Raw genomic sequence first — 27,755 nt, 5'->3', positions numbered from 1 at the left:
GCTTGGGCTTCCTTTTCCACTGAGGAGTGGCGGATTTCTGAAGCGTGGAGGGTTCGGGAGAAAAAGGCCACGGGTCTGCCTGCTTGGTTAAGGGTGGCCGCTAGAGCTACGTCGGAGGCGTCGCTCTCGACCTGGAAGGGGAGGGACTCGTCGATGGCGCGCATCGTGGCCTTTGCGATATCCGCTTTGATGCGGCTGAAGGCCTGGCAAGCCTCTGTCGACAGAGGGAAGGTCGTGGTCTGTATTAGGGGGCGGGCCTTGTCTGCATACTGGGGGACCCACTGGGCGTAGTATGAAAAGAACCCCAGGCAGCATTTTAGGGCTTTGGAGCAGTGCGGGAGGGGAAATTCCATGTGGGGGCGCATACGTTCGGGGTCGGGGCCTATTATCCCATTGCGCACTACGTAGCCCAGGATGGCTAGCCGGTTGGTGCTAAAAACGCACTTGTCCTCGTTGTACGTGAGGTTCAAGGCTTTAGCGGTCTGGCGGAATTTTTGGAGGTTGGCGTCGTGGTCCTGCTGATCGTGGCCGCAGATGGTTACATTGTCGAGATACGGGAACGTGGCCCGCAACCCGTGTTGATCAACCATTCGGTCCATCTCTCGTTGGAAGACCGAGACCCCGTTTGTGACACCAAATGGGACCCTTAGGAAGTGGTATAATCGCCCGTCTGCCTCGAAGGCTGTGTACTTGCGGTCACTTGGGCGGATGGGGAGCTGATGGTAGGCGGACTTGAGGTCCACGGTGGAGAAGACCTTATATTGGGCAAACCGATTGACCATGTCGGATATGCGGGGGAGAGGGTACGCGTCTAGTTGTGTGTACCTGTTGATGGTCTGGCTATAGTCTATGACCATCCTTTGCTTCTCCCCTGTCTTTACTACTACCACCTGTGCTCTCCAGGGACTATTGCTGGCCTGGATTATGCCTTCCTTCAGTAGCCGCTGGGCTTCGGACCGAATGAAGGTCCGGTCCTGGGCGCTGTACCGTCTGCTCCTAGTGGCGACGGGTTTGCAATCCGGGGTGAGGTTTGCAAACAAGGACGGGGGTTGCGAGGCCGCAGATAGTGAGTGGGGGTATTGGGCCGCCGAATTTGAAGGTTAGGCTCTGTAGATTGCACTGGAAGTCTAATCCCAGTAATGTGGGGGCGCAGAGTTGGGGAAGGACGTAGAGCCTGTAGTTTTTGAACTCCCTCCCTTGCACCGTTAGGGTAACTATGCAGAGGCATTTGATCTGTACGGAGTGGGATCCTGCAGCTAGGGAAATCTTTTGTGCGCTGGGACGGATGGTCAAAGAACAGCGTCTTACCGTGTCGGGGTGGATAAAGCTCTCCGTGCTCCCGGAGTCGACCAGGTATGGTGTCTCGTGCCCGTTTATCAGCACCGTTGTCGTCGTCATCTGGAGCGTCTGGGGCCGTGCTTGGTCCAGCGTCATTGAAGCCAGACATGGTTGTAATGGTGGAGCGTCTTCTTCGAACCCCGTGGAGCCGTCGACACTGGGGTCCGTTGTTGCCGTCCAAGATGGCGTCGGGGGTGAACAAGATGGCTGCCCCCATGCATCGCACATGGCTGGGGGGTCACAAGATGGCGGCGGGGGTGGACAAAATGGCCGCCCCCCTGCGTCGCACAGGTCTGGGGTGGTCCAAGATGGCGGCGCCCCTCCTCCCCTCGTGGTGGCCAGGACCCAAAATGGCGGCGCCTGCCCGTCGCACATGGGGGGCTCGGGGGGTTGGGGAGCGTTAGGAACACGCAGGACTCCCTCTTCTCTGGGGACAGCGGTGGCCGGGACCCAAAGTGGTAGCGCCGGCGGGTCATACATGGGGCGCGGGGGGGGGGGGGGGGGTTGGGGAGTGTTAGAGATGCGCAGAACTCCCTCTTCTCCGGGGAGAGCGGTGGTCGGGACCCAAAGTGGTTGCGCCTGCGGGTCGTACATGGGGCGCTGGGGGGGTTGGGGAGCGTAAAAGGCGTGCAGGGCTCCCTGTTCTCCTGGGACAGCGGCGACCTCCCGGGACCGGCACACAGCCGCAAAATGGCCCTTTTTCCCGCAGCTCTTACAGATCGCTGCGCGGGCCGGGCAGCGCTGCCGGGGGTGTTTCGCCTGGCCGCAGAAATAGCAGCGGGCTCCCCCGGTGCGACTTGGCGTTTGAACCGCGCAAGCCTGTGGGGTGTCCGGGGGGGGGGGGGGGGGGTTGTCGCGACGGGTGCGTACGGAGCCCAATGGGCTGCCGCGCGGTCGGGGCCGTAGGCACGGGCGTTTCGCGCGGCCACATCCAGGGAGGCTGCTAGGGCCCGTGCCTCTGAGAGTCCTAGCGACTCTTTTTCTAAAAGTCTTTGGCGGATTTGGGAGGAGTTCATACCTGCCACAAAAGCATCGCGCATTAACATGCCCGTGTGTTCATTTGCGTTCACCGGCGGGCAGCTGCAGGCCCGTCCCAAAATTAGTAGTGCGGCGTAGAATTCATCTATCGATTCTCCGGGACTTTGCCGTCTCGTTGCGAGTTGATAGCTATCAACTCGCAAAGAGAGGGCAAAGTCCCGGAGAATCGATAGATGAATTCTACTGGGCGAACATAGAGACTTTTTAGTGCTGCGAACGCCGTCTGGAAATCCTCTGCGTCTTCGATGAGAGAGAAAATCTCTGTGCTTAACCTCGAGTGCAGGACCTATAGTTTTTGGTCTTCTGTGACCCGGCCGGGGGCCGTTCTGAGGTCGGCCTCAAAACAAGTCTGCCAGTGCTTGAAAGCTGCTGCTGCGTTCACTGCGTGGGGGCTGATCCTCAGGCATTCCGGGATGATCCTGAGCTCCATAGTCCTTTAGTCACGCTTAATAAATTGTAGCGCACAAAGACTCCGAGAGACGAATAGAGTGAAGTCGATGAGGCTTTCTTAAGCGTGACTGTTCCCCCGCAGTTCAGTAGTAGACTGGCCTGCGGGGGAGGACTCCTGGTTCTTATACTCCGCCTTCAGGGCGGAGCTAGAGGTCAACGGCCAACCAGGACCCGGGATCTGTCAGCCAATGACATCACGGCTTCACAGTCCCACATGACCCCTAATGCATACTACCACACAGAATATCTTGAGATTCTTACTAATCTTTCCCGATAGTGCTTTTGCATGCCCCTCTTTGCTTTGCTCATTGATTTTTATAAGCTCCCCTCCTGTACGATCTGTATTCCACTAAGGTCTCCACTGATTTGTTCCCTATCCAGTTACCCTGCCATTTGACCCTAAAGGGTCTTCCCTTTGCCTACTCCTCCCATTGCCTTTATAAATGCCCCCTACTGCTCTGCTATAGAGTTTTGCACAAGAAGCTGTTCCCAGTTTACTTTGGCCAGGCTCTGCCTTATTCTTATAAAATGTGCCTTCCCCCTAACCAAAACCATTTTTCCAGACCATCTTTTTCCTTCCCAATAACAAATCAAATCATGTTGAGGTCATCATCATTAACCCAATAACCCCTCCCAGCCGTTTTGGATACTAAGGGCAATTTATCATGGCCAATCCACCTAGCCTGCACGTCTTTGGGCTATGGGAGGAAACCGGAGCACCCGGAGGAAACCCATGCAGACATGGGGAGAACGTGCAGACTCCTCACAGTGGAAAGAGCAGGAAGGCAGTGCAGGTGTCCCCTGCGGTCATCTCCCTCCAAAACAGGTATACTGTTTTGGATACTGTTGGGGGAGATGACTCACCAGGGGAAGGCAGTAGTAGCCAGGCTCATGACACCGTGGCTGGCTCTGCTGTGCAGAAGGGCGGGAAAAAGACTGGCAGGGCTATAGTCATAGGGCATTCAATCGTAAGGGGAGTAGACAGGCGTTTCTGTGGTCGGAAACGAGACTCCCGAATGGTATGTTGCCTCCCGGGTGCACAGGTCAGGGATGTCTCAGATCGGCTGCAGGACATACTGAAGGGGGAGGGTGAACAGCCAGTTGTCGTGGTGCATATAGGCACCAGCGATATAGGTAAAAAAACGGGATGAAGTCCTACAATCAGAATTTAGGGAGTGAGGAGATGAGTTAAAAAGTAGGACCTCAAAGGTAGTAATCTCAGGATTGCTACCAGTGCCGTGAGACAGTCAGAGTAGAAATTCAAGAATAGTCAGAATGAATATGTGGCTTGAGAGATGGTGCAGGAGGGAGGGGTTCAGATTTTTGGGACATTGGAACCAGTTCTGGCGGCGGTGGGACCATTACAAATCGGATGGTCTACACCTGGGCAGGACTGGAACCAATGTCCTAGGGGGTGCTTTTGCTAACACTGTTGGGGAGGTTTTAAACTAATGTGGCAGGGGGATGGGAACCAGATTAGAAAGTTAGAGGTCAGTAAAGAGGCAGCAACTAAAGCCAGTAAGGTACTAGATAATAAACTCAATGTGACTAAGGGGAAGAGTAGACAGGGAAGAGATGATGAACGCAAAGGGACAGGTGGTCTGAGGTGCATTTGTTTTAATGCGAGAAGTGTAGCAGGTAAGGCAGATGAATTTAGGGCTTGGATTAGTACCTGGGAATATGATGTTATTGGTATTACTGAGACTTGGTTGAGGGAAGGGCAAGACTGGCAACTAAATATCCCAAGGTATAGATGCTTCAGGAGGGATAGAGAGGGAGTTAAAAGGGGTGGAGGAGTTGCATTACTGGTCAGAGATGATATCACAGCTGTGGTTAAGGAGGGCATGATGGAGGATTCGAGCACTGAGGCACTATGGGTAGAGCTAAGAAATAGGAAGTGTGCAGTAACATTGTTGGGACTTTACTACAGGTCTCCCAAAAGCGAGCGTGAAGTAGAGGTACAAATATGTAGACAGATTATAGAAAAATAGGATCTTGTGATGGGAGATTTTAACTTCCCCAACATTGAATGTGGCTCATGTAGTGTTGGAGGCGTAGATGGAGCAGAATTTGTAAGGAGCATCCAGGAGAGTTTTTTAGAGCAGTATGTAAATAGTCCAACTCGGGAAGGGGCCATACTGGACCTGGTATTGGGGAATGATCCCGGCCAGGTGGTTGAAGTTTCAGTCGGTTATACTTTGGGAATAGCAATCACAATTCCGTAAGTTTTAGAATACTCATGGACAAAGACGAGAGTGGTCCTAAAGGAGGAGTGCTAAATTGGGGAAAGGCCAAGTATAACAAAATTTGGCAGGAGCTAGGGAATGTGGATTGGGAGCAGCTGTTTAAGGGTAAATCTACATTTGAAATGTGGGAGTCTTTTAAGGAAAGGTTGATTAGAGTGCAGGACAGACATGTCCCTGTGAAAATGAGGGATAGAATTGGCACGATTAGGGAACCATGGATGACGGGTGGAATTGTGAGACGAGCTAAGATGAAAAAGGAAGCATACATAAGATCTAGGCGACTTAAAACTGAGGAAGCTTTGGAGCAATATCGGGAAAGTAGGACAAATCTCAAACGCGCAATAAAGAGGGCTAAAAGGGGTCATGAAATATCTTTGGTGAACAGGTTAAGGAAGATCCCAAAGCCTTTTATTCGTATATAAGGGGCAAGAGGGTAACGAGAGAAAGGATTGGCCCACTCAAAGACAAAAGAGGGAATTTATGCGTGGAGTCAGAGGAAATGGGTGAGATTCTTAATGAGTACTTTGCATCGGTATTCACCAAGGAGAGGGACATGACGGATGTTGAGGCTCAGGATGGATGTTTAAATACTCTCGGTCATGTCGTCATAAGGAAGGGGGACGTTTTGGGTATTCTAAAAGGCATTAAGATGGACAAGTCCCCAGGTCCGGATGGGATCTATCCCAGGTTGCTGAGGGAAGCGAGGGATGAAATAGTTGGGGCCTTAACAGATATCTTTGCAGCATCCTTGAGCACGGGTGAGGTCCCGGAGGACTGGAGAATTGCTAATGTTGTCCCTTTGTTTAAGAAGGGTAGCAGGGATAATCCAGGGAATTATAGACCTGTGAGCCTTACGTCAGTGGTAGGCAAACTGTTGGAGAAGTTCCTGAGGGATAGGATCTATTCACATTCGGAAGAAAATAGACTTATCAGTGATAGGCAGCATGGTTTTGTGCAGGGAAGGTCATGTCTTACAAACCTAATAGAATTCTTTGAGGAAGTGACAATGTTAATTGATGAGGGAAGGGCTTTAGATGTCATATACATGGACTTCAGTAAGGCGTTTGATAAAGTTTCCCATGGCAGGGTGGTGGAAAAAGTGAAGTTGTATGGGGTTCAGGGTGTACTAGCTAGATGGATAAAGAACTGGCTGGGCAACAGGAGTGAGAGAGTAGTGGTGGAAGGGAGTGTCTCAAAATGGTGAAAGGTGACTAGTGGTGTTCCACAGGGATCCGTGCTCGAACCACTGTTGTTTGTGATATACATAAATGATCTGGACGAGGGTATAGGTGGTCTGATTAGCAAGTTTGCAGATGATACTAAGATTGGTGGAGTTTCAGATAGCAAGGAGGACTGTCAGAGAATACAGCAAAATATAGATAGATTGGAGAGTTGGGCAGAGAAATGGCAGATGGAGTTCAATCCAGGCAAATGCGAGGTGATGCATTTTGGAAGATCTAATTCAAGAGCGGACTATACGGTCAATGGAAGAGTCCTGGGGAAAATTGGGGTACAGGGAGATCTGGGAGTTCAGGTCCATTGTACCCTGAAGGTGACAACGCAGGTCGATAGAGTGGTCAAGAAGGCATACAGCATGCTTGCCTTCATCGGACGGGGTATTGAGTACAAGAGTCGGCAGGTCATGTTACAGTTGAATAGGACTTTGGTTAGGCCACATTTGGAATACTGCGTGCAGTTCTGGTTGCCACATTACCAGAAGGATATGGATGCTTTTGAGAGGGTGCAGAGGAGGTTCACCAGGATGTTGCCTGGTATGGAGGGTGCTAGCTATGAAGAAAGGTTGAGTAGATTAGGATTGTTTTTCATGGAAAGCTGGAGGTTGAAGGGTGACCTGATTGAGGTCTACAAAATTATGAGAGGTATGGACAGGGTGGATAGCAACAAGCTTTTTCCAAGAGTGGGGGTGTCAATTACAAGGGGTCACGATTTCAAGGTGAGAGGGGAAAAGTTTAAGGGAGATGTGCGTGGAAAGTTTTTTATGCAGAGGGTGGTGGGTGCCTCGAACGCTTTGCCAGCTGAGGTGGTAGAGGCGGGCACAATAGCATCATTCAAGATGCATCTCGACAGATATATGAACGGGCGGGGAACAGAGGGAAGTAGATCCTTGGAAAATAGGCGACAGGTTTAGATAAAGGATCTGGATCGGCACAGGTTGGGAGGGCTGAAGGGCCTGTTCCTGTGCTGTAATTTTCTTTGTTCTTTGTTCTGAATACGTCTCAATAACTCCACCCCCTCTAAACTATTTAAACTATGACTCTCCCCATTAACTTTGGGGAAGTTGAAATGCCCTAATATAATTACACTATCATTCTTTCTACATTCCTTAGTGAATCCTCTGGATAGCTGCTCCTCTATTGCCACTGACTGTCTGGGGGGCCTATAATACAGTCCTAGGACCCCGCATTATTCCTAATCTCTACCCACAAGGGCTCATTTCAAGACCCTTCTGAGATATTGTCACTCATTACCGCTATAATTGATTCCTTAATTAACAATGTGACGTCACTTCCTCTTTTACACCCTCCCCGTCTCACCTGAAGGTCCTATACCTGAAATTGCCAGTTCTGTTCCTCCCTCATCCATGCCTTTGTGATGGCAACAATATCACAATTCCCATGTCAATCAATGCACTTAACTCATCAGTCTTATCTATAATGCTCCAAGCATTAAAGTAGAGGCCATCAAGCCTCACCTTTCTCCCTTGGAACTCATGGAATTTACAGTGCAGAAGGAGGCCATTCGGCCCATCGAGTCTGCACCGGCCCTTGGAAAGAGCACCATACTTAAGCCCACACCTCCACCCTATCCCTGTAACCCAGTAACCCCACCCAACCCTTTTTCTTGATTGATTGATTGATTGATTTGATTTATTGTCACATGTAACGAAGCACAGTGAAAAGTATTCTTCTGCGGCCGAGGAACATACACAGTACGTACACAGTAGACACAAGAATAATCAACAGGGGACAGTGACAAATGGTACATCGACAAAACAGTGATTGGTTACAGTGCGGAACAAAGGGCCAAACAAAGCAAATACATGAGCAAGAGCAGAATAGGGTGTTGTGAATAGTGTTCTGACAGGGACCAGATCAGTCCGAGGGGGAGTCGTTGAGAAGTCTTGTAGCTGTGGGGAAGAAGCTGTTCCTATGTCTGGATGTGCGAGTCTTCAGACTTCTGTACCTTCTGCCTGATGGAAGGGTCTGGAAGAAGGTAATGCTTGGGTGGGATGGGTCTCTGATAATGCTGTCTGCCTTCCTGAGGCAGCGGGAGGTGTATACAGAATCAATGTGGGGGTGGCAAGTTTGTGTGATGCGTTGGACTGAGTTCACCACAGTCTGCAGTTTCTTGCGATCTTGGACTGAGCAGTTGCCATACCAGGCTGTGATGCAGCTGGGTAGGATGCTCTATATCGCACATCTGTAGAAGTTTGTGAGAGTCGATGCAGCCATGTCAAAGCTTTCTTTAGCTTCTGTAGGAAGTAGAGACGTTGTTGGGCTTTCTTGAGTGTTGCATAAACATGAGTGGACCAGGACAGACTTGGTGATGGTGACCCCCAGGAACTTAAATCTATCGACCATCTCCACTTCGGAGCCATTAATGCAGAGTGTGTGTCGTGCTGCGCTTCCTGAAGTCAATGATCAGTTCCTTGGTCTTTCCGACATTTAGAGAGAGGTTGTTTTCGGTCCATCATGCAACCAAGTGATTTATCTCCCTCCTGTAGTCTGATACGTCATTGTTTGAGATACAGCCTACCACAGTCGTATCATCTGCAAACTTATCGATTGAGTTGGGGTTAAATGTTGCCACACAGTCATGGGTGTATAGGGAGTACAGTAGAGGACTGAGCACACATCCTTGCGAGGCTCCAGTGTTGAGGACTATTGTGGAGGAGGTGCTGTTGCCTATCCTGACAGATTGCAGTCCGTTGGTGAGGAAGTCGAGGATCCAACTGCACAGGGAGGGGTCAAGTCCAAGATTGCAGAGTTTGGTTATTAGTCTTGTTGGGATAATGTAATGGTGCTGAAGGTGGAACTGTACTCTATGAACAGTAGTCTGACGTAGGTGCCCTTGTTGTTGAGGTGTTCGAGTGTTGACTGTAGGGCCAGAGAGATAGCATCTGCTGTGGACCGATTGCGATGATAGGCAAACTGCAGTGGATCGAGACCGTCTGGGAGGCTGGCAGTGATCCAGCCGGCTCTTGACTAGCCGCTCAAAGCATTTCATGATAACAGACGTTAGGGCCACCGGTCGGTAGTCGTTGAGACAGGCTACCTTGTTCTTCTTTCGTACTGGTATTATGGTGGCCTTCTTGAATGAGGTGGGGACCTCAGAGCGGAGGAATGAGGTGGTGAAGATACCTGCGAATACACTCGCCAACTGGTCTGCGCAGGCTCTGAGTGCTCGCCCAGGGACTCCGTGGGGGCCTGTCGCTTTCCGTGTGTCCTTTGGACACTAAGAACATAGAAAATACAGCACAGAACAGGCCCTTTGGCCCACGATGTTGTGCCGAACCTTTGTCCTAGATTAATCATAGATTATCATTGAATTTACAGTGCAGAAGGAGGCCATTCGGCCCTTTGAGTCTGCACCGGCTCTTGGAAAGAGCACCCTACCCAAACTCCACCCAACACCACGGGCAATTTGGACATTAAGGGCAATTTATCATTAGCCAATTCACCTAACCCGCACATCTTTGGACTGTGGGAGGAAACCGGAGCACTCGGAGGAAACCCACGCAGACACGGGGAGGACGTGCAGACTCCGCACAGACAGTGACCCAAGCCGGAATCGAACCTGGGACCCTGGAGCTGTGAAGCAATTGTGCTATCCACAATGCTACCGTGCTGCCCTTAAGAACAAATAAATCTACACTATATCATTTTACCGTAATCCATGTACCTATCCAATAGCTGCTTGAAGGTCCCTAATGTTTCCGATTCAACTACTTCCACAGGCAGTGCATTCCATGCCCCCACTACTCTCTGGGTAAAGAACCTACCTCTGACATCCCTCCTATATCTTCCACCTTTCACCTTAAATTTATGTCCCCTTGTAATGGTTTGTTCCACCCAGGGAAAAAGTCTCTGACTGTCTACTTTATCTATTCCCCTGATCATCTTATAAACCTCTATCAAGTCGCCCCTCATCCTTCTCTGTTCTAATGAGAAAAGGCCTAGCACCCTCAACCTTTCCTCGTAAGACCTACTCTCCATTCCAGGCAACATTCTGGTAAATCTTCTTTGCACCTTTTCCAAAGCTTCCACATCCTTCCTAAAATGAGGCGACCAGAACTGTACACAGTACTCCAAATGTGGCCTTACCAAAGTTTTGTACAGCTGCATCATCACCTCACGGCTCTTAAATTCAATCCCTCTGTTAATGAACGCGAGCACACCATAGGCCTTCTTCACAACTCTATCCACTTGAGTGGCAACTTTCAAAGATATATGAACATAGACCCCAAGATCAGGGCAATTTTTTTTTTACAATGGCCAATCCACCTAACCTGCACATCTTTGGACTGTGGGAGAAAAACGGAGCACCCAGTGGAAACCCACGCAGACACGGAGAGAATGTGCAGACTCCACACAGACAGTGACCCAAGCTGGGATTCGAACCTGGGACCTTGGAGCTGTGAACCAACTGTGCTAACCACTGTGCTACCATGGTGCCCAACTCAATATAGTTGAGCACCCTCTGTCTTGGTTTTTTTCACTGTAGCATGTGGTATCCCTATCGTACTAACACTCTGTGTTCTCTACCCCAGCCAAACTAGTTTAAACTATTCCCAACAGCACTCGCAAGCCCACCTGCAAGGCCATTGGTCCCATTCTGGTTCAAGTGCAGATCGCCCCGCTTGTATATATCCCACCTTCCTCAGAAATAGTCCCAGTGATCCAGGACTCTAAAACCCTCCCCCCCCCCACTGCAACAACTCTTGAGCCACACATCAATTTGCTCTTTTCTCCTATTTCTGTACTCACAAGCATGTGGCACTGGGAGTAATCCAGAGATTACAACCTTTGAGGTCCTGTTTTTTAATCTGCTGTTTAGCTAACTGAATTCTTGATGCAAGACCTTATCTTCATCCTATTCATATTGTTATTACCAATGTGTACCATGACTTCAGACTTATCACCCGCCCCCTTTAGGATGTTCTGCAGCCATTCAGTGACATCTCTGATCCTGGTCCCAGGGAGGCAATACACCATCCTGGAGTCACGTCTGTTGCTGCAAAACCACCTCTTTGTTCCCCTGTCTAATGAATCCCCTATCATTATTGCTCCTCCTTCCTTCTTGCGCTCATCCTGTATCGTTAGGCTGCTTGTGGTGCCAGAGGTTTGGGTCTGACTGAAATCCCTTGAGGAACCAGCACGCTCATCAGCTTGCAAAACGGTGAACTGATTTGCACTACCTGTCTTTTTCTCCTGGAATGCTCGGTGGTCAACCTTCTTTCCTCCAGTCTCTTTAGCTGTGCTGTGACCAATTCTTTAAATGTGCTATCCAAGTAATTCCCAGCCCTGGGAATGGCCACAGTGTCTTTTGCCACTGCTCGAGCTCCAAAGCCTGAAATACAATTTTCCGCAGTTGGGAGCACTTCTTGCACATGTGGTCATCTAGGTTGCAGTATGGTCCATGATTTCCCACATTTGACAGGTCACACATTCCACTCTGCTGACCTCATCTGCCATGTCTTAAACTTAAATGTACTTCATCTTACTTGCCAACTTTTCTAATTACTCAGTTTTCAAATATATTCCTCTTACCATAACTTAGTCTCCTTGCCTAACTCTACTTTGGCCTATTTACCCTTGTATTACATATTATCTTTACTTGTCACTTAATTCTGCTGGCTTTGATTTTTACCGATCCCTTGCACTGCTCAGTTAATCCCTTAATATTACTCTTTTCTAATTTATTATTGTTTATGGTCAGTTCCTAATGGTAGTTCCTTACCAGTCACATCCGACACACCCGACCTTACTCACCCAATCAGCTGCTTCAACTTTCCCCGAGTCACTTAATGACTTTTGACCTCAACTCAGAAGCTCTACCTCTGGGTTCAGTGAAGGTTTGCAGCGTTTGCTCTTTTTAAAATGTCCCCGCCACTCCAATCAGCTGCTCCCCACCAGGATAGCTCTCTGCGGACTCCGGTGCTCTGATTTATGCAGTTCCCACATATAGCTGAGTACCTGAATGATGCCTGAATGATGTGATATTGCTCCATAAGAGGCAGTGACTTTATATCCTCCTGGACTACCACATCTGGGTAGATCCTTTTCAGGTGAGGTCACAGGGAATCTGATGTTACAAACCCTGGTCCTCCAGTAGGGTTATAAAACCCATCCCCCTCCCCAAGTCCGATACATGGGCATTTGATGGAAGAGGGGAAATCCTTTGCCCTGTTCGAGAAGGGCTGATTATCCGGTGCCCGCCACTCTGGGCCCGAAAGGGTGTAGCAGACCGGGAAGCGTGTTTCCTGGTCGAACATCTGGGAGGTTCTCAGCCTTTTGTTCGGAGTTACCCCTGGACCTTTGTCGATGTCCATGGGCAAAAACTCCATGTCCGGCTCCTGGTCGGATTGGCCAATCTCCCGCATTTCGGAGTCACCCAGCTGCCTCGTTGGGTATCACTGGTAACTGCTCCGGACGGAGTGGCACCAGCGGGTTCAGGAGCCGTGATTGGTCCTCGGGTACCTGTTACATCTGGCTGCAGAGATGGTCCACTTGCCAATTTGAATCCTTCCCTTTCACCTTCACCATATACGAGAACGGCCCGGAGTCGCCAGCGGCGAATTCTCTCATGGGCCTGGCTCTCCTCACTCTGATCTGTTCCTGCTGGTGTTATGGGCCAGGGTTTAGAGAACCTCAAAGTGTATCATGGAGTTTACCTGACCCACAACTTTTAATAGATTGTGGTTATGGGGCGCACACGGCCCAATCTACAGGTGTGGTACAGCAGAAATCGAAAGTATTTTTAAAAGCAAAACAATGTTTATTCTATGAACTCAGGTTAACCTTTTTAAAACAGACAGTGAACATCTTAGCAATCATCAATTCAAATACAACTCCCAAAGAGTACAACACTAAGTAATGTTTATGCTGTCCTTTTAACATCCAGAAGACTTACAAAAAACATAACCTTTAACAGAAGCACATCAGGTTAAAGTCACTACTGAAAACATTTATAATTCTGAATTCACCAAATGATCAAAAGATAGTCTTTTCATGGCAGAGAGATCAACAGTACACCTGCTTTGTCTGGCTTCAGCTCCAACACTGAAAACGAAGCCAAAACTCACTATATAACAGCCGGCTCAAAAACAAAAGTAAAAAGCTGACAGACAGCCCAGCTCCACCCACACTCTGACATCACTGATAAACACCCATTTCTTAAAGGTACATTTCTTAAACACCCATTTCTTAAAGGTACTCTCACATGGCACTGGTCATAAATCTTGGGCGGGATTCTCCCCTACCCGACGGGGGGGTCGGGGTCCTGGCGGGACGGAGTGGCGTGAACCACTCCGGCATCGGGCCGCCCCAAAGGTGCGGAATCCTCCGCACCTTCAGGGACTAGGCCCGCCCCAGAGTGGTTGGCACCCTGCCGGCCGGCGGGATAGGGGCCTGGCGCCAAACCAACCGGCGCCGAAGGGCCTCTGCCGGCGGGCGTGAGTCGGCGCATGCACGGGAGCGCCAGCGCGTGCTGGCGTCATCCCCGCGCATGCGCAGAGGCATTCACTTCCGCACCGGGAATGGCAGATGACCAGGGCATCCGTTGCGGAAGAAATAGAGTGCCCCCACGGCACAGGCCCGCCGGTGGATCGGTGGACTCCGACCACAGGCCAGGCCACCGTGGGGGCACCTCCTGGGGCCAGATCCCCCCGCGACCCCCCATGAACCCCGGAGCCCGCCCGCGCCGCCAGATCCCGCCGGTAAGGGACCAACTCTAATTTACGCTGGCGGGACCGGCATAGAACGGGCGGGACTGCGGCCCATCGCGGGCTGGAGAATCCAGACAGCACCGAGGCGGGCGGCACGACTCACGCCGGGCCGGTTTTCGGGGGGGCGGGAGAATTGGGAGGATGGCGGGGGTGGGATTCACGTCGACCCCCGGTGATCGTCTCAACATTGATGAAATGCGTCCGCTCTGCGCCAGTCAATGATGGGGCAGTGGCGGATGGTTGAGTTTTCTTACTGGAGTCGGTGCCACCGACTCCTTCTGGCAGTGGCGCGTTCTTTCCGGTCATCAGGTATCTCCGGTGTACATGGTGCACAGCATCCGTTGGCGAGGAATTGATGCCATTGGTCGGAGTCCGCTGGAATGCGCCATTGACGGCTGGAGCCTGAAACTTCCGCATATGAGACGGGTGCCCTCTGCCTTACTGGGCAACTAAAATTCAGGACGGCCATTATTTAGAGCTCCTGGACACCCCGTTCTCCGCCCTCCGAGGACAACATAGGTACCAGCGACACAGGTAGGAAAAGGGATAGGGATGTAAGGCAGGAATTCAGGGAGCGAGGGTGGAAAATTAGATCTAGGACAAACAGAGTTATTATCTTTGGGTTGTTACCCGTGCCACGTGATAGCGAGACGAGGAATAGGGAGAGAGAGGAGTTGAACATGTGGCTACAGGGATGGTGCAGGGGGGAGGGTTTCAGATTTCTGGATAATTGGGGCTCATTCTGGGGTCGGTGGGACTTCTACAAACGGGATGGTCTACACCTGGACCAGAGGGGTACCAATATCCTGGGGGGGGGGGGGAATTTGCTAATGCTCTTCGGGAGGGTTTAAACTAGTTCTGCAGGGGCTTGGGAATCTGAATTGTAGTTCCAGTATGCAGGAGGTTGAGAGTAGTGAGATCATGGGTAAGGTTTCAAAGTTGCAGGAGTGTTCCGGCAGGCAGGAAGGTGGTTTAAAGTGAGTTTTCTTCAATGCCAGGAGCATCCGGAATAAGGTGGGTGAACTTGCGGCATGGGTTGATACCTGGGACTTCGATGCTGTGGCCATTTCGGAGACATGGATCGAGCAGGGACAGGAATGGTTGTTGCAGGTGCCAGGGTTTAGATATTTCAGTAAGCTCAGGGAAGGTGGTAAAAGAGGGGGAGGGGTGGCATTGTTAGTCAAGGACAGTATTACAGTGGCAGAAAGGACGTTTGTTGAGGACTCGTCTACTGAAGCGGTATGGGCTGAGGTTAGAAACAGGAAAGGAGAGGTCACCCTGTTAGGGGTTTTCTATAGGCCTCCGAAAAGTTCCAGAGATGTAGAGGAAAGGATTGCAAAGATGATTCTGGATAGGAGTGAAAGCAACAGGGGAGTTGTTATGGGGACTTTAACTTTCCAAATATTGACTGGAAACGCTGTAGTTCGAGTAATTTAGATGGGTCCATTTTTGTCCAGTGTGTGCAGGAAGGTTTCCTGACACTGTATGTAGATAGGCCAACGAGAGGCGAGGCCATATTGGATTTGGTAATGGGTAATGAACCAGGACAGGTGTTAGATTTGGAGGTAGGTGAGCACTTTGGTGATAGTGACCACAATTCAATTACGTTTACTTTAGTGATGGAAAGAGATAGGTATATACTGCAGGGCAAGAGTTATATCTGGGGGAAAGGCAATTATGATGCGATGAGACATGACTTAAATGCATCGGATGGAGAGGAAAACTGCAGGGGATGGGCACAATGGAAATGTGGAGCTTGTTCAAGGAACAGCTACTGCATGTCCTTGATAAGTATGTACCTGTCAGGCAGGGAGGAAGTGGTCGAGCAAGGGAACTGTGGTTTACTAAAGCAGTCGAAACACTTGTCAGGAGGAAGAAGGAGGCTTATGTAAAGATGAGACATGAAGGTTCAATTAGGGCGCTCGAAAGTTACAAGGAAGGACCTAAAGAGAGCGCTAGGAAGAGCCAGGAGGGGACATGAGAATTCTTTGGCAGGTAGGATCAAGGATAACCCTAAAGCTTTCTATGGATATGTCAGGAATAAACGAATGACTAGGGTAAAAGCAGAGCCAATCAAGGGCAGTAGTGGAAAGTTGTGCTTGGAGTCCGAGGAGATAGGAGAGGTGCTAAATGAATATTCTTCATCAGTATTCACACAGGAAAATGACAATGTTGTCGAGGAGAATACTGAGATTCAGGCTACTAGACTAGAAGGGCTTGAGGTTCATAAGGAGGAGGTGTTTACAATTCTGGAAAGTGTGAAAATAGATAAGTCCCCTGGGCCGGATGGGATTTATCCTAGGATTCTCTGGGAAGCTAGGGAGGAGATTGCTGAGCTTTGGCTCTGATCTTTAAGTCATCTTTGTCTACAGGAATAGTGCCAGAAGACAGGAGGATAGCAAATGTTGTCCCCTTGTTCAAGAAGGGGAGTAGAGACAACCCCGGTAACTATAGACCAGTGAGCCTTACTTCTGTTGTGGGCAAAATCGTGGAAAGGTTTGTAAGAGATAGGATGTATAATCATCTGGAAGGGAATAATTTGATTAGAGATAGTCAACACGGTTTTGTGAAGGGTAGGTCGTGCCTACAAACCTTATTGAGTTCTTTGAGAGGGTGACCAAACAGGTGGATGAGGGTAAAGCAGTTGATGTGTCTGTGGATATCAGTAAAGCGTTTGATAAGGTTCCCCACGGTAGACAACTGCAGAAAATACAGAGGCATGGGATTCAGGGTGATTTAGCAGTTTGGATCAGAAATTGGCTAGCCGGAACAAGACAAAGGGTGGTGGTTGATGGGAAATGTTCGGACTGGAGTCCAGTTACTAGTGGTGTACCACAAGGATCTGTTTTGGGGCCACTGCTGTTTGTCATTTTTATAAATGACCTGGAGGAGGGCGTAGAAGGATGGGTGAGTAAATGTGCAGATGACACTAAAGTCAGTGGAGTTGGGGACAGTGCGGAAGGATGTTACAAGTTACAGCGGGACATAGATAAGCTGCAGCACTGGGCTGAGAGGTGGTAAATGGAGTTTAATGCAGAAAAGTGTGAGCTGATTCATGCAAGCGGCAGTCACACCACACAGGAGCTAAACAATGATTATCTTCAATAAGAGAGAATCTAAACATCTCCCCATGACATTTAATAGTATTACCATCATTGAAACACCCACTATACAGGGGGTTTCCATTGAGCAGATACTGAACGAGACCAGCCGTATAAATGCTGTGATAACAGGAGCAGGTCAGAGGCTGGGAATTTTGCAGTGAGTAACTCCTCAATCTACAAGGCTCAAGTGAGGAGGCTGACTGAATGCTCTCCATTTGCCTGGATGAGTGCAGCTCCAACAACACTCAAGAAGCTAAACACCCTTCAGGAAAGTAGCTGATAGTCTTGTGCCTCCTGCACCCTCTTAAGACTCACTCCCTCCACCACTAATGCAGAGTGTCAGTAGTGTATACCATTTACATGGTGCACTGCAGTAACTTGATGAGACTCCTTCAACAGCACCTTCCAAATACACAACATCTACCGCCTCGGAGCACAAGGCATCAAAAGGCCTGAGAAACCAATACCTGCAAGTGCACAGAATAATACAGTGCAGAAGAGGTCCTTTGCGCATGCAAAACACCTGACCTGTCTATCTAATCCCATTTGCCAGCACTTGGCCCAGAGCCTTGAACGTTATGGCATGACAAGTGCTCATCCAGGTACTTTTTAAAGGATGTGAGGCAACCCGCCTCGACCACCTCCCAGACCATCCCCACCCTCTGAGGAAGAGGTTTTTTCCTCAAGTCCCCCCATTCATTGACTACTTCCTTGTCACATTACTCCTTCCAAAGTGTATAACCTCACTCTTTTCAGTGTTAAATTCCATCTGCCACTTTTCTGCCCATTTGACCACCCCGTCTACATCTTCTTGCATTCCAACACTCTCAGCCTCACTGTTAATCACCCGGCCTTTCTTTGTGTCATCCGCAAACTTACTGATCCTACCCCCCACATAGTCATCTATGTCATTTGTATAAATGACAAACAATAGGGGACCCAGCACAGATCCATGTACATCACTGGATACTGGCTTCCAGTCACTAAAGCAGCCGCCTGTCATCACTCTCTGTCTCCAACAGCTCAGCCAATTTTGAATTCACCTTATCAAATTACCATATATCCCATATGCTGCCTTCTTTATAAGTCTCCTATGTGGGACCTTGTCAAAGTTCCACTCCAAGCCTCACACCATCCCTGGATCTTTATTACATTTCCTTTACCTTTGCTGGGTAGAAATCCTGGAATCTCTTCCTAAAAATACTGTGGGTGCATCTGAAGCAGCTGCAGTGTAATGATTCAAGAAGGCGACTCACCCCACGTTTTCAAGGACAATTGGAGATGGGCAACAAATGTTGACTTTACCGAGGAATTCCACGTTCACTGAAAGAATTAAATACATTTGGCTCAGTGTCATATTTGGTTCAATAACAGCCCTGTAAAACATCTTGGAATATGTTATTCTTCCAAAAACACAATATAAATATAAGTTATTGTGGTTATTGTTGCAGTCACTGATAAAAGGTGCAAATGGTGCCATTGGTGCAGGCTGATATTGCTTCCGTGAGCCGAATAAGCTTTATCCTGTACCTTATTTTGTGCATGTTTAGATCCAATACAGAAATAACGATTGTCTGTAATTATCTTTAAATTACATATAAAAACATTTTCATTCATTTTTGCATTTCAGTGGGACTTGGTGTGTGACAACCACTGGAAAGGGCCGTTTGCTATGTCCATATTCTTCATCGGGGTGCTGCTTGGTTCCTTTATTACTGGACAGTTGTCAGATAGGTGAGTTATTTCTGTTTTTAAACTCTGCAAGAAGACATTTTCAAAACAGTTCTTCACCTCGCAGACCCGACAGGCAGCATGGTTTGTACGGGGAAGTCATGAATCACCAACTTGATTGAGTTTTTGGAAAAGGTGACAAAGAAAATTGATGAGGGAAGGGCTGTGGATGTAGTTTATATGGACTTTAGTAAGGCATTTGACAAGGTGCCACATAGCAGACTGGTACAAAAACTAAAATCACATGGGGATTCGATTTGGGCTGGCTAGATGGATACAGAACTGGCTTGGTTATAGAAGACAGAGAGTAGCGGTGGTAGGGTGTTTTTCTGAATGGAGATCTTAACTCGTAGTGTTCGAGCAGGGATCAGTGCTGGGACCTCTGTTATTTGTAGTTTAATGAATGATCTGGAGAAAAACGTGGATGGTCTGATTAGTAAGTTTGTGGATGACACAAAGATTGGCTGAGTTGCTGCTCGTGCCGAGGATTGTCAGAGGATACAAGATATAGATAGATTGGAGACTTGGGCACAGAAATGGCAGATGGAGTTTAATCAGGACAAATGTGAGGTGATGCATTTTGGAGGGAGAGAGTGTAAACAAGGTTCACTAGGATGCTGCCTGGTTTTGAGAATGTTGGCTATGAGGAGAGGTTAAATAAACTAGGATTGTCTTCACTGGAAAGACGGAGGCTGAGGGAAGACCTGACAGAGATCTACAAGATTATGAGAGGCATAGACAGGGTGAACAGGCTTTTTCCAAGGGTGGAAGTATCAATTACAAGCGGGGCACAAGTTCAAGATGAGAGGGGGAAAGTTTAAGGGAGATGTGCGGGATAAGATTTTCATGCAGAGTGGTGGGTGCCAGAGGATGTGGTTGAAGCAGGTACATTAGCAACATTTAATAGGCATCTGGATTGGTACATGAATAGGGAGGAAATAGAGGGATAAGGACCGAGAAAGGTAGGTTTTTTTTTAAGTTAGGACATCATGATCGGCATACACTTGGAGGACCGAAGGGCCTGTTCCTGAGCTGTGCTGTACTTTTCTTTGTTCTTGTTCTTTGACAAAGGCAGGATATGTAATGAAGACAGCATTGATAAAATAGGCACAGAGGATTTACCTCACTGTGTTGCATTCCCACCAACCATTCATTTAATTCTTGGATTTTACAAGGCATGTGGGAACTTGCTGTAGGCAGGTGGAGCCCTCACGAATGTTGAAAATTCCAGCTCTGGAGATATCATTCATACCCCAAAGAGATTTTTACCTGAGATTATGTGAATTGTGCGCCATACTGATGGTGCTGGGGAAAGCTATTTTTAACTGGATCCAGGCCTGAAGAGGCAAATCAAGATATTCATAATGCTAATGGCTTCACTGAGAGCCAGAGGTGACCTGGTTTGTAGGCATTTCCTCTGGGTCAGAAAGTTGTGAGTTCAAGCACTTCTCCAGGATTTGAGCACCACAATCTTGGCTGACATTCCAGTGTAGTACTGTGAGAGAGTTCTGCACTCTCAGAAAATTATAGAATCCCTATAGTGCAGAGGGAGGCTATTCAACCCTTCAAGTCTGCACTGACCCTTCGACTGAGCACTCTACCCATGTCCACTCCACCCTATCCCCATTAGCAAACCTGCAGATCCCTGGACACTAAGGGGCAATTTATCATGGCCAATCCATCTAACACGCACATCTTTGGACTGTGGGAAGAAACTGGAGCATCCGGAGGAAATCCACACAGACATGGGGAGAACATACAGGCTCCACACAGACAGTGATCCAAGGCCGGAATTGAACCCAGGTCCCTGGCGCTGTGAGGCAGCTGTGCTAATCACGTGTTGCCCTTTCCAGTCCTGAAGAGCTGCTGCATTTTGGAGGAGGTGTTTAACTGAGGCACCGCCTGCCCTTTGAGATGGGAATAAAAGATCCCATGGCACTATTTCAAAGAGCAGCAGAGTTATCTGCCGGTGTGCTTCACAGGAAATTTTCATTTCATTTCAGGATCTATCTCTCAATTAACAATGCAAATTAGATTATCTGTTTATTATCACATTGTTGTTTGTAGGAACTTACTATGTGCAAATTAGCTACGTCATTTCCTACATTACACAGTGCCTACACTTCAAAAGCACTTAAATGACTACGAAGTGTTTTGAGATATCTGGTGGTTGTGAAAGGTAATATATATAAATGTAAGTCTTCTTTTAAATCAAAAGGAAATTTTGGTACTTCCCTTGCCTCCCGCCTTCACATCACAAACCCTCTTATTTTTTAAAAATGTTTAACTGTTGATTTTGTTTCCTGTGCTGGGGACATTAATAGGGCAGGAAAAAAATGACTTGTGAGAAAAAGGTGAAAAGATAACTACATTCTTTTTGTGAGGGGCAACGAAAGGAGTTCACACCGAGTTGTTGAGAAAAACAAAACTTATTTTATTTAACACGTTAACCATTTTGTTCAGTTCCAATATTTCCCTACTGGTTCTTCTCTAGTCGGTGCCTGACTGGCCGACTGTATTTATGCAAAGACGCATGAACTTGTTAAGGGTCGCCTGCCCGCTTATTGGGCAGCTCGTATTCCACAAGCTCCACGGCGTAGTGGATCATCCCTACCCCGTGAGAACCATGAGGGATATAACATCCTTCCACCCCAAGGTTCGAAGAATTCTCCATATACTGTGGCAAGGGAGGCGCCTGACCCTCTTGATGTTTGGCTGGGTGTTGGGCGGAGTATATCTCGAGGACGAACGCCAATTCCAGAACAAGCATTGTGGTGCCTGCAGTTCCAAAGGCTGTATATCCAAGGTTTCCTGTTGGAGGTGGCATGTAAGTACAGGGGGGATATAGAGAGCCTAGTGGCATGGTGCAACAACAACAATCTCTGCCACAATGTCAGAAAAACTAAGGATCTGGTTTTCGACTTCAGGAAATGAAGTGTAAGGGCAGCAGGGTGGTGCAGTGGGTTAGCCCTGTTGCCTCACGGCGCCGAAGTCCCAGGTTCGATCCTGGCTCTGGGTCACTGTCCGTGTGGAGTTTGCACATTCTCCCCGTGTTTGCGTGGGTTTCGCCCCCACAACCCAGATGTGCAGGGTAGGTGGATTGGCCACGCTAAATTGCCCCTTAATTGGAAAAAATGAATTGGGTACTCTAAATTTATTTAAAAAAATAAAAATAGGAAGTGAAGTGTCGTACACACCCCTGTCTGTATCAAAGGTGATGAGGTGAAGATGGTTTACAGCTTCAAATTCCAAGGTGTGCACAACACCAACAATCTATCCTGGTCCACTCATGTCAATGCTACGACCAAGAAAGCACAACCCTCAGGAAACTAAGGAAATTCAGCATGTCCACATTGACTGTAACTATTTTTTACAGATGGACCATAGAAGGCATCCTATCTGGCTGCATCATTGCATGGTAGGCAAATGCTCGGCTCAGGACCATAAGAAACTACAGAGCCGTGAACACGGCCCAATCCGTCACGCAAACTTGCCTCCCATCCATTGACTCTGTCTACACCTCCCTTAGGAAAATGGGCAGAATAATCAAAGACCCCTCCCACGTGGGTTATTCTCTCTTCCAAACTTTTCCATCAGGCAGGAGACAGAAAAGTCTGAGAACACGCACTAACAGATTCAAAAACAGCTTCTCTCCCGCTGTTACAAGACTCCTGAATGGCCCTCTTATGGACTGAACTGTACACTTCAACAGATGTCTATGTATTTACATTGTGTATTTATCCTTTGTCCTAAGTTTTTCATGTATGGAATGATCTGCCGAGACTGTATGCAGAACAATACTTTTCACTGTACCTCAGTACAGGTGACAATAAATCTAAATCTAACCCTTACAATATTTAAAAAGCATTTAGATGAGCACTGAAATGCCACAGCATACAAGGCCAAGTGTTTCTGTGCTGTAAAGCTCTGTGACTCCATTACGAAATAATTTGTGTATGAGAGTGAAAGGACAGTGAATATTTGTAACTGGCATTTTATTTCTATTTTTCTGAAAAATCAGGCATTCTATACATGGAGTTGTGAGTGGAGTGAGCATGTGAACTTATGTGTGTTCAAACCAAGATGATGAAATGGATGCATGCCAATGCATGAGTGGATGTTTTTGGATAAAACCAATATTCTCATGATGTGGGCAACAATGATCAGACTGCATTTATTGATCTGAGTGGACCTTTGTGCGATTTTTACTGTTACGATCACAGTTGATGTTTGGACTGGGAGAGAAGATCCCAGAATGCAACTCTGGCTCTACAGTCTGTGATTTTTACTTTTTAAAAATAAAATGTGGAGGAACAGATTCCGTTCTGAACCCAAGTTGGTGTCTGTGGATTTCTCCTCAGAATACTTCTTATCCCATGAGCCACCTTATCTCACTGAACTCTGGCTTCCATAGAACCATAAAATCCTAGAAATTCTTCAGTGCAGAAGGAGGCCAATTGGTACATTGTGTCTGCACCGACCCTCTGAAAGAGCATCCTTCATGGACTCACTCCCCGCCATATTCCCATAACCCCACACAAGTGATTTCAATTCCACTTTCAGAAGGCACTTTCAAGTCCTCTTTTAAATTATGCTTGCCCCCTGGCTGCTTCCATCAAGGTTTCGCTTTCAGGTTTAACACCTCACCGTTCCGGTTTCCTTTGACTTAAAGGCTTTTACCCAAACTCTATGCCACCTGCTGTCCTGTTTTTTCCCATGTAGAGGTCATGCATTTGGAAGTTTTGTCGAAGGAACCTTGCCAAGTTGCTGCAGGTCATCTGACTCAGTGTGCTGGAGTTGGAGGAAATGAATTGGGATGTGTTTACAAGCTTTTGCTGTCCTTGGCCTTCAAGGTGGTAGAAGACACAGGTTTGGAAGGTGCCTTTAAAAGGAGCCTTGGTGAATTGATGCAAGTGCATCTTGTACACACACTGCTGCCTCTGTGTACCAGTGATGGAGAGAGTGAATGTTTAAGCTTGTACTTAGCGCGCTGATTAAGCCAGATACTCTGTTCTGAATGTTGTTGGGACTCATGGGAGTTCTTGGAGCTGCACTTTGTGGCGCACAAAGACTCCGTGAGACGAATAGAGTGAAGTCGATGAGGCTTTATTAAGCGTGTCTGTTCCCCAGCAGCCCGATAGTAAACTGGCCTGCGGGGGAAGGCACCGGCTTCTTATACTTCGCCTTCAGGGCGGAGTATGAGGTCAACGGCCAACCAGGACCCGGGATCTGTCAGCCAATGACATTAGGGCTTCCAGTCCCACATGACCCCCAATACATACTACCACATTCACCTCTTGTCAAAAATGAACCCGGCCGGGTGATGCTTCGTATGGTGGTAAGGGTTTACAGGGCTGGTCCTGGGAGGATAGAACAGTTACATGGTAGTACAGTATTGGACAGTATCGTCCTGTTACAACTATTTACAGAGGATATAGGAAAAACAAAATGTTCATTGGACAGTCCATCTTTGTTTTACATCGACGCCACGAGTCGGTCGGGCGGTCTGGTCGTCCGTGTCGATCGCCTCGGCCCCGGCGGTGGTGGTGGTGCTTGTACCAGCGTTGTCGCCTCCGGGAGCCGCACGGTTTCAGCTGTCGGTGCAAAGGGGAGGGGGACTGATCCTCCTGGGAAGGGGGCGGTCGCGGGGTGCGGCGGTGGCAGGAAGGGGTGCGGTTGGGTTGATGGTGTCGGGGGGGTGTGCGTGGTGCCGGCGGGCGCCAGATCCCGCAGGGAGACCGTGTCCTGTCGGCCGTCGGGGTACTCCACGTAGGCGTACTGGGGGTTTGCGTGGAGGAGGTGAACCCTTTCGACCAACGGGTCCGCCTTATGTGCCCGCACGTGCTTTCGGAGCAGGATGGGTCCTGGGGCCGCCAGCCAGGTCGGCAGCGACGTTCCAGAGGAGGACCTCCTAGGGAAGACAAGGAGACGCTCGTGAGGCGTTTGATTAGTGCTCGTACATAATAACGACCGGATGGAATGGAGAGCGTCCGGGAGGACCTCCTGCCACCGTGAAACTGGGAGATCCCTGGACCGTAGGGCCAGTAGGACGGCCTTCCAGACCGTGCCGTTCTCCCTTTCTACTTGCCCATTCCCCCGGGGGTAGTAGCTGGTCGTCCTGCTTGAAGCTATGCCCTTGCTGAGCAGGAACTGGCGCAGCTCGTCACTCATGAAAGAGGACCCCCTGTCGCTGTGGACGTATGCGGGGTAACCGAACAGCGTGAAGATGCTGTTCAGGGCTTTAATGACTGTGGCCGCGGTCATGTCGGAGCAGGGAATGGCAAAAGGGAAGCGGGAGTATTCGTCCACTACATTAAGGAAATACGCGTTGCGGTCGGTGGAGGGGAGGGGCCCTTTGAAATCGAGACTGAGGCGTTCAAAGGGACGGGAAGCCTTAATCAGGTGCGCTCCATCTGGCCTGAAAAAATGCGGTTTGCATTCTGCGCAGATGTGGCAGTCTCTTGTGACTGTACGGACCTCCTCTAAGGAGTATGGGAGATTGCGGGACTTGATGAAGTGGTAAAACCGAGTGACCCCCGGGTGGCAGAGGTCCTCGTGGAGGGCTTGGAGGCGGTCAATTTGTGCGTTGGCACATGTCCCGCGGGATAGGGCATCGGACGGCTCGTTCAGCTTTCCGGGCCGGTACAAGATCTCATAGTTGAAGGTGGAGAGTTCGATCCTCCACCGCAAGATCTTGTCGTTCTTGATCTTGCCCCGCTGTGCATTATCGAACATGAAGGCTACCGACCGTTGGTCAGTGAGGAGAGTGAATCTCCTGCCGGCTAGGTAATGCCTCCAATGTCGCACAGCTTCCACTATGGCTTGGGCTTCCTTTTCCACTGAGGAGTGGCGGATTTCTGAGGCGTGGAGGGTTCGGGAGAAGAAGGCCACGGGTCTGCCCGCTTGGTTAAGGGTAGCCGCTAGAGCTACGTCAGAGGCGTCGCTCTCGACCTGGAAGGGGAGGGACTCGTCGATGGCGCGCATCGTGGCCTTTGCGATGTCCGCTTTGATGCGGCTGAAAGCCTGGCAAGCCTCTGTCGACAGCGGGAAAGTCGTGGTCTGTATTAGGGGGCGGGCCTTGTCTGCGTACTGGGGGACCCACTGGGCGTAGTATGAAAAGAACCCCAGGCAGCGTTTCAGGGCTTTTGGGCAGTGCAGGAGGGGAAATTCCATGAGTGCGCGCATACGTTCGGGGTCGGGGCCTATTATCCCATTGCGCACTATGTAGCCCAGAATGGCTAGCCGATCAGTGCTAAAAACGCACTTGTCCTCGTTGTACGTGAGGTTCAAGGCTTTGGCAGTCTGGAGGAATTTTTGGAGGTTGGCGTCGTGGTCCTGCTGATCGTGGCCGCAGATGGTTACATTGTCGAGGTACGGGAACGTGGCCCGTAACCCATGTTGATCAACCATTCGGTCCATTTCCCGTTGGAAGACCGAGACGCCGTTTGTGACGCCAAAAGGGACCCGTAGGCAATGGTATAACCGCCCGTCTGCCTCGAAGGCTGTGTACTTGCGGTCACTTGGGCGGATGGGGAGCTGATGGTAGGCGGACTTGAGGTCCACGGTGGAGAAGACTTTATACTGGGCAATCCGATTGACCATGTCGGATATGCGGGGGAGAGGGTACGCGTCTAGTTGTGTGTACCTGTTGATGGTCTGGCTATAGTCAATGACCATCCTTTGTTTCTCCCCTGTCTTCACTACTACCACCTGCGCTCTCCAGGGACTATTGCTGGCCTGGATTATGCCCTCCTTTAGTAGCCGCTGGACTTCGGAGCGAATGAAGGTCCGGTCCTGGGCGCTGTACCGTCTGCTCCTAGTGGCGACGGGTTTGCAATCCGGGGTGAGGTTCGCAAACAAGGACGGGGGTTGCACCTTGAGGGTGGCGAGGCCGCAGATAGTGAGTGGGGGTATGGGGCCGCCGAATTTAAACGTAAGGCTCTGTAGGTTACATTGAAAATCTAAGCCCAGCAAGGTGAGGGCACAGAGTTGGGGAAGGACGTTAAGTTTGTAGTTTTTGAATTCCCTCCCCTGTACCGTTAGGGTAACTATGCAGAATCCCTGGATCTGTACGGAGTGGGATCCTGCAGCTAGGCAAATCTTTTGTGCGCTGGGGAAGGTAGTTAAGGAACAGCGTCTTACCGTGTCGGGATGTATAAAACTTTCCGTGCTCCCGGAGTCGACTAGGCATGGCGTCTCGTGGCCGTTAATTAGGACCGTTGTCGTCGTCGTCTGGAGAGTCCGGGGCCGAGCCTGATCGAGTGTAACCGAAGCGAGCCGTGGTTGTAGTAGTGGGGTGGGGTCCGTTGTTGCCGTCCAAGATGGCATCGGGGATGGACAAAATGGCCACCCCCATACATCGCCCGTGGCTGAGGGGTCACAAGATGGCGTCGGGGGTGGACAAAATGGCCTCCCCCATGCGTCGTACAGGTCGGGGGCGGTCCAAGATGGCGGGGCCCCTCCTCCCCTCGTGGTGGTCGGGACCCAAAATGGCGGCGTCTGCGGGTCGCACATGGTGTGCTGGGGGGTCTGGGGGGCGCTAGGACCGCGCGGAGTTCCTGCATTGCGAGCGCCCGGGCCGCGAGCGCTAGGACCGCGCGGAGTTCCTTGACTGCGAGCGCCAGGGCCGCGGGCGCTAGGACCGCGCGGAGCTCCCTCGCCGGGGACAGCGGTGGTCGGGGTCCAGGCCGGCGGGTCAGTACTGCGAGCGCTGGGACCGTGAGGAGCTCCCTCGCCGGGGACGGTGGTGATCGGGGTCCAGGTAAGTTGCGCCGGCGGGTCAGGCGTGGGGCGTGGGACGGGGGTGAGGGCCCAGGTCGGCGGCGCCGGCGGGTCAGGCGTGGGGCGCGGGACGGGGGTGAGGGCCCAGGTCGGCGGCGC

The 27,755-nt window shown here is 49.8% G+C and overlaps 1 protein-coding gene across 4 annotated transcripts in view; it reads left to right on the top strand.

Annotated features, from left to right (window-relative positions):
• LOC140427052 (organic cation/carnitine transporter 2-like) overlaps positions 1-27,755 on the top strand; it is a 214,434-nt gene that overhangs the window by 7,813 nt on the left and 178,866 nt on the right. For all 4 annotated transcript variants that reach the window (XM_072512503.1, XM_072512502.1, XM_072512500.1 and 1 more), the window contains exon 2: positions 18,775-18,878. In XM_072512503.1, coding sequence (XP_072368604.1) covers positions 18,775-18,878 — 104 coding nt within the window. The remainder of the gene's footprint in view (positions 1-18,774; positions 18,879-27,755) is intronic.

The sequence above is a fragment of the Scyliorhinus torazame genome, chromosome 7, assembly GCF_047496885.1.
Source record: "Scyliorhinus torazame isolate Kashiwa2021f chromosome 7, sScyTor2.1, whole genome shotgun sequence".
Taxonomy (NCBI): domain Eukaryota; kingdom Metazoa; phylum Chordata; class Chondrichthyes; order Carcharhiniformes; family Scyliorhinidae; genus Scyliorhinus; species Scyliorhinus torazame.
This window is presented reverse-complemented; position numbering and strand designations above follow the sequence as displayed.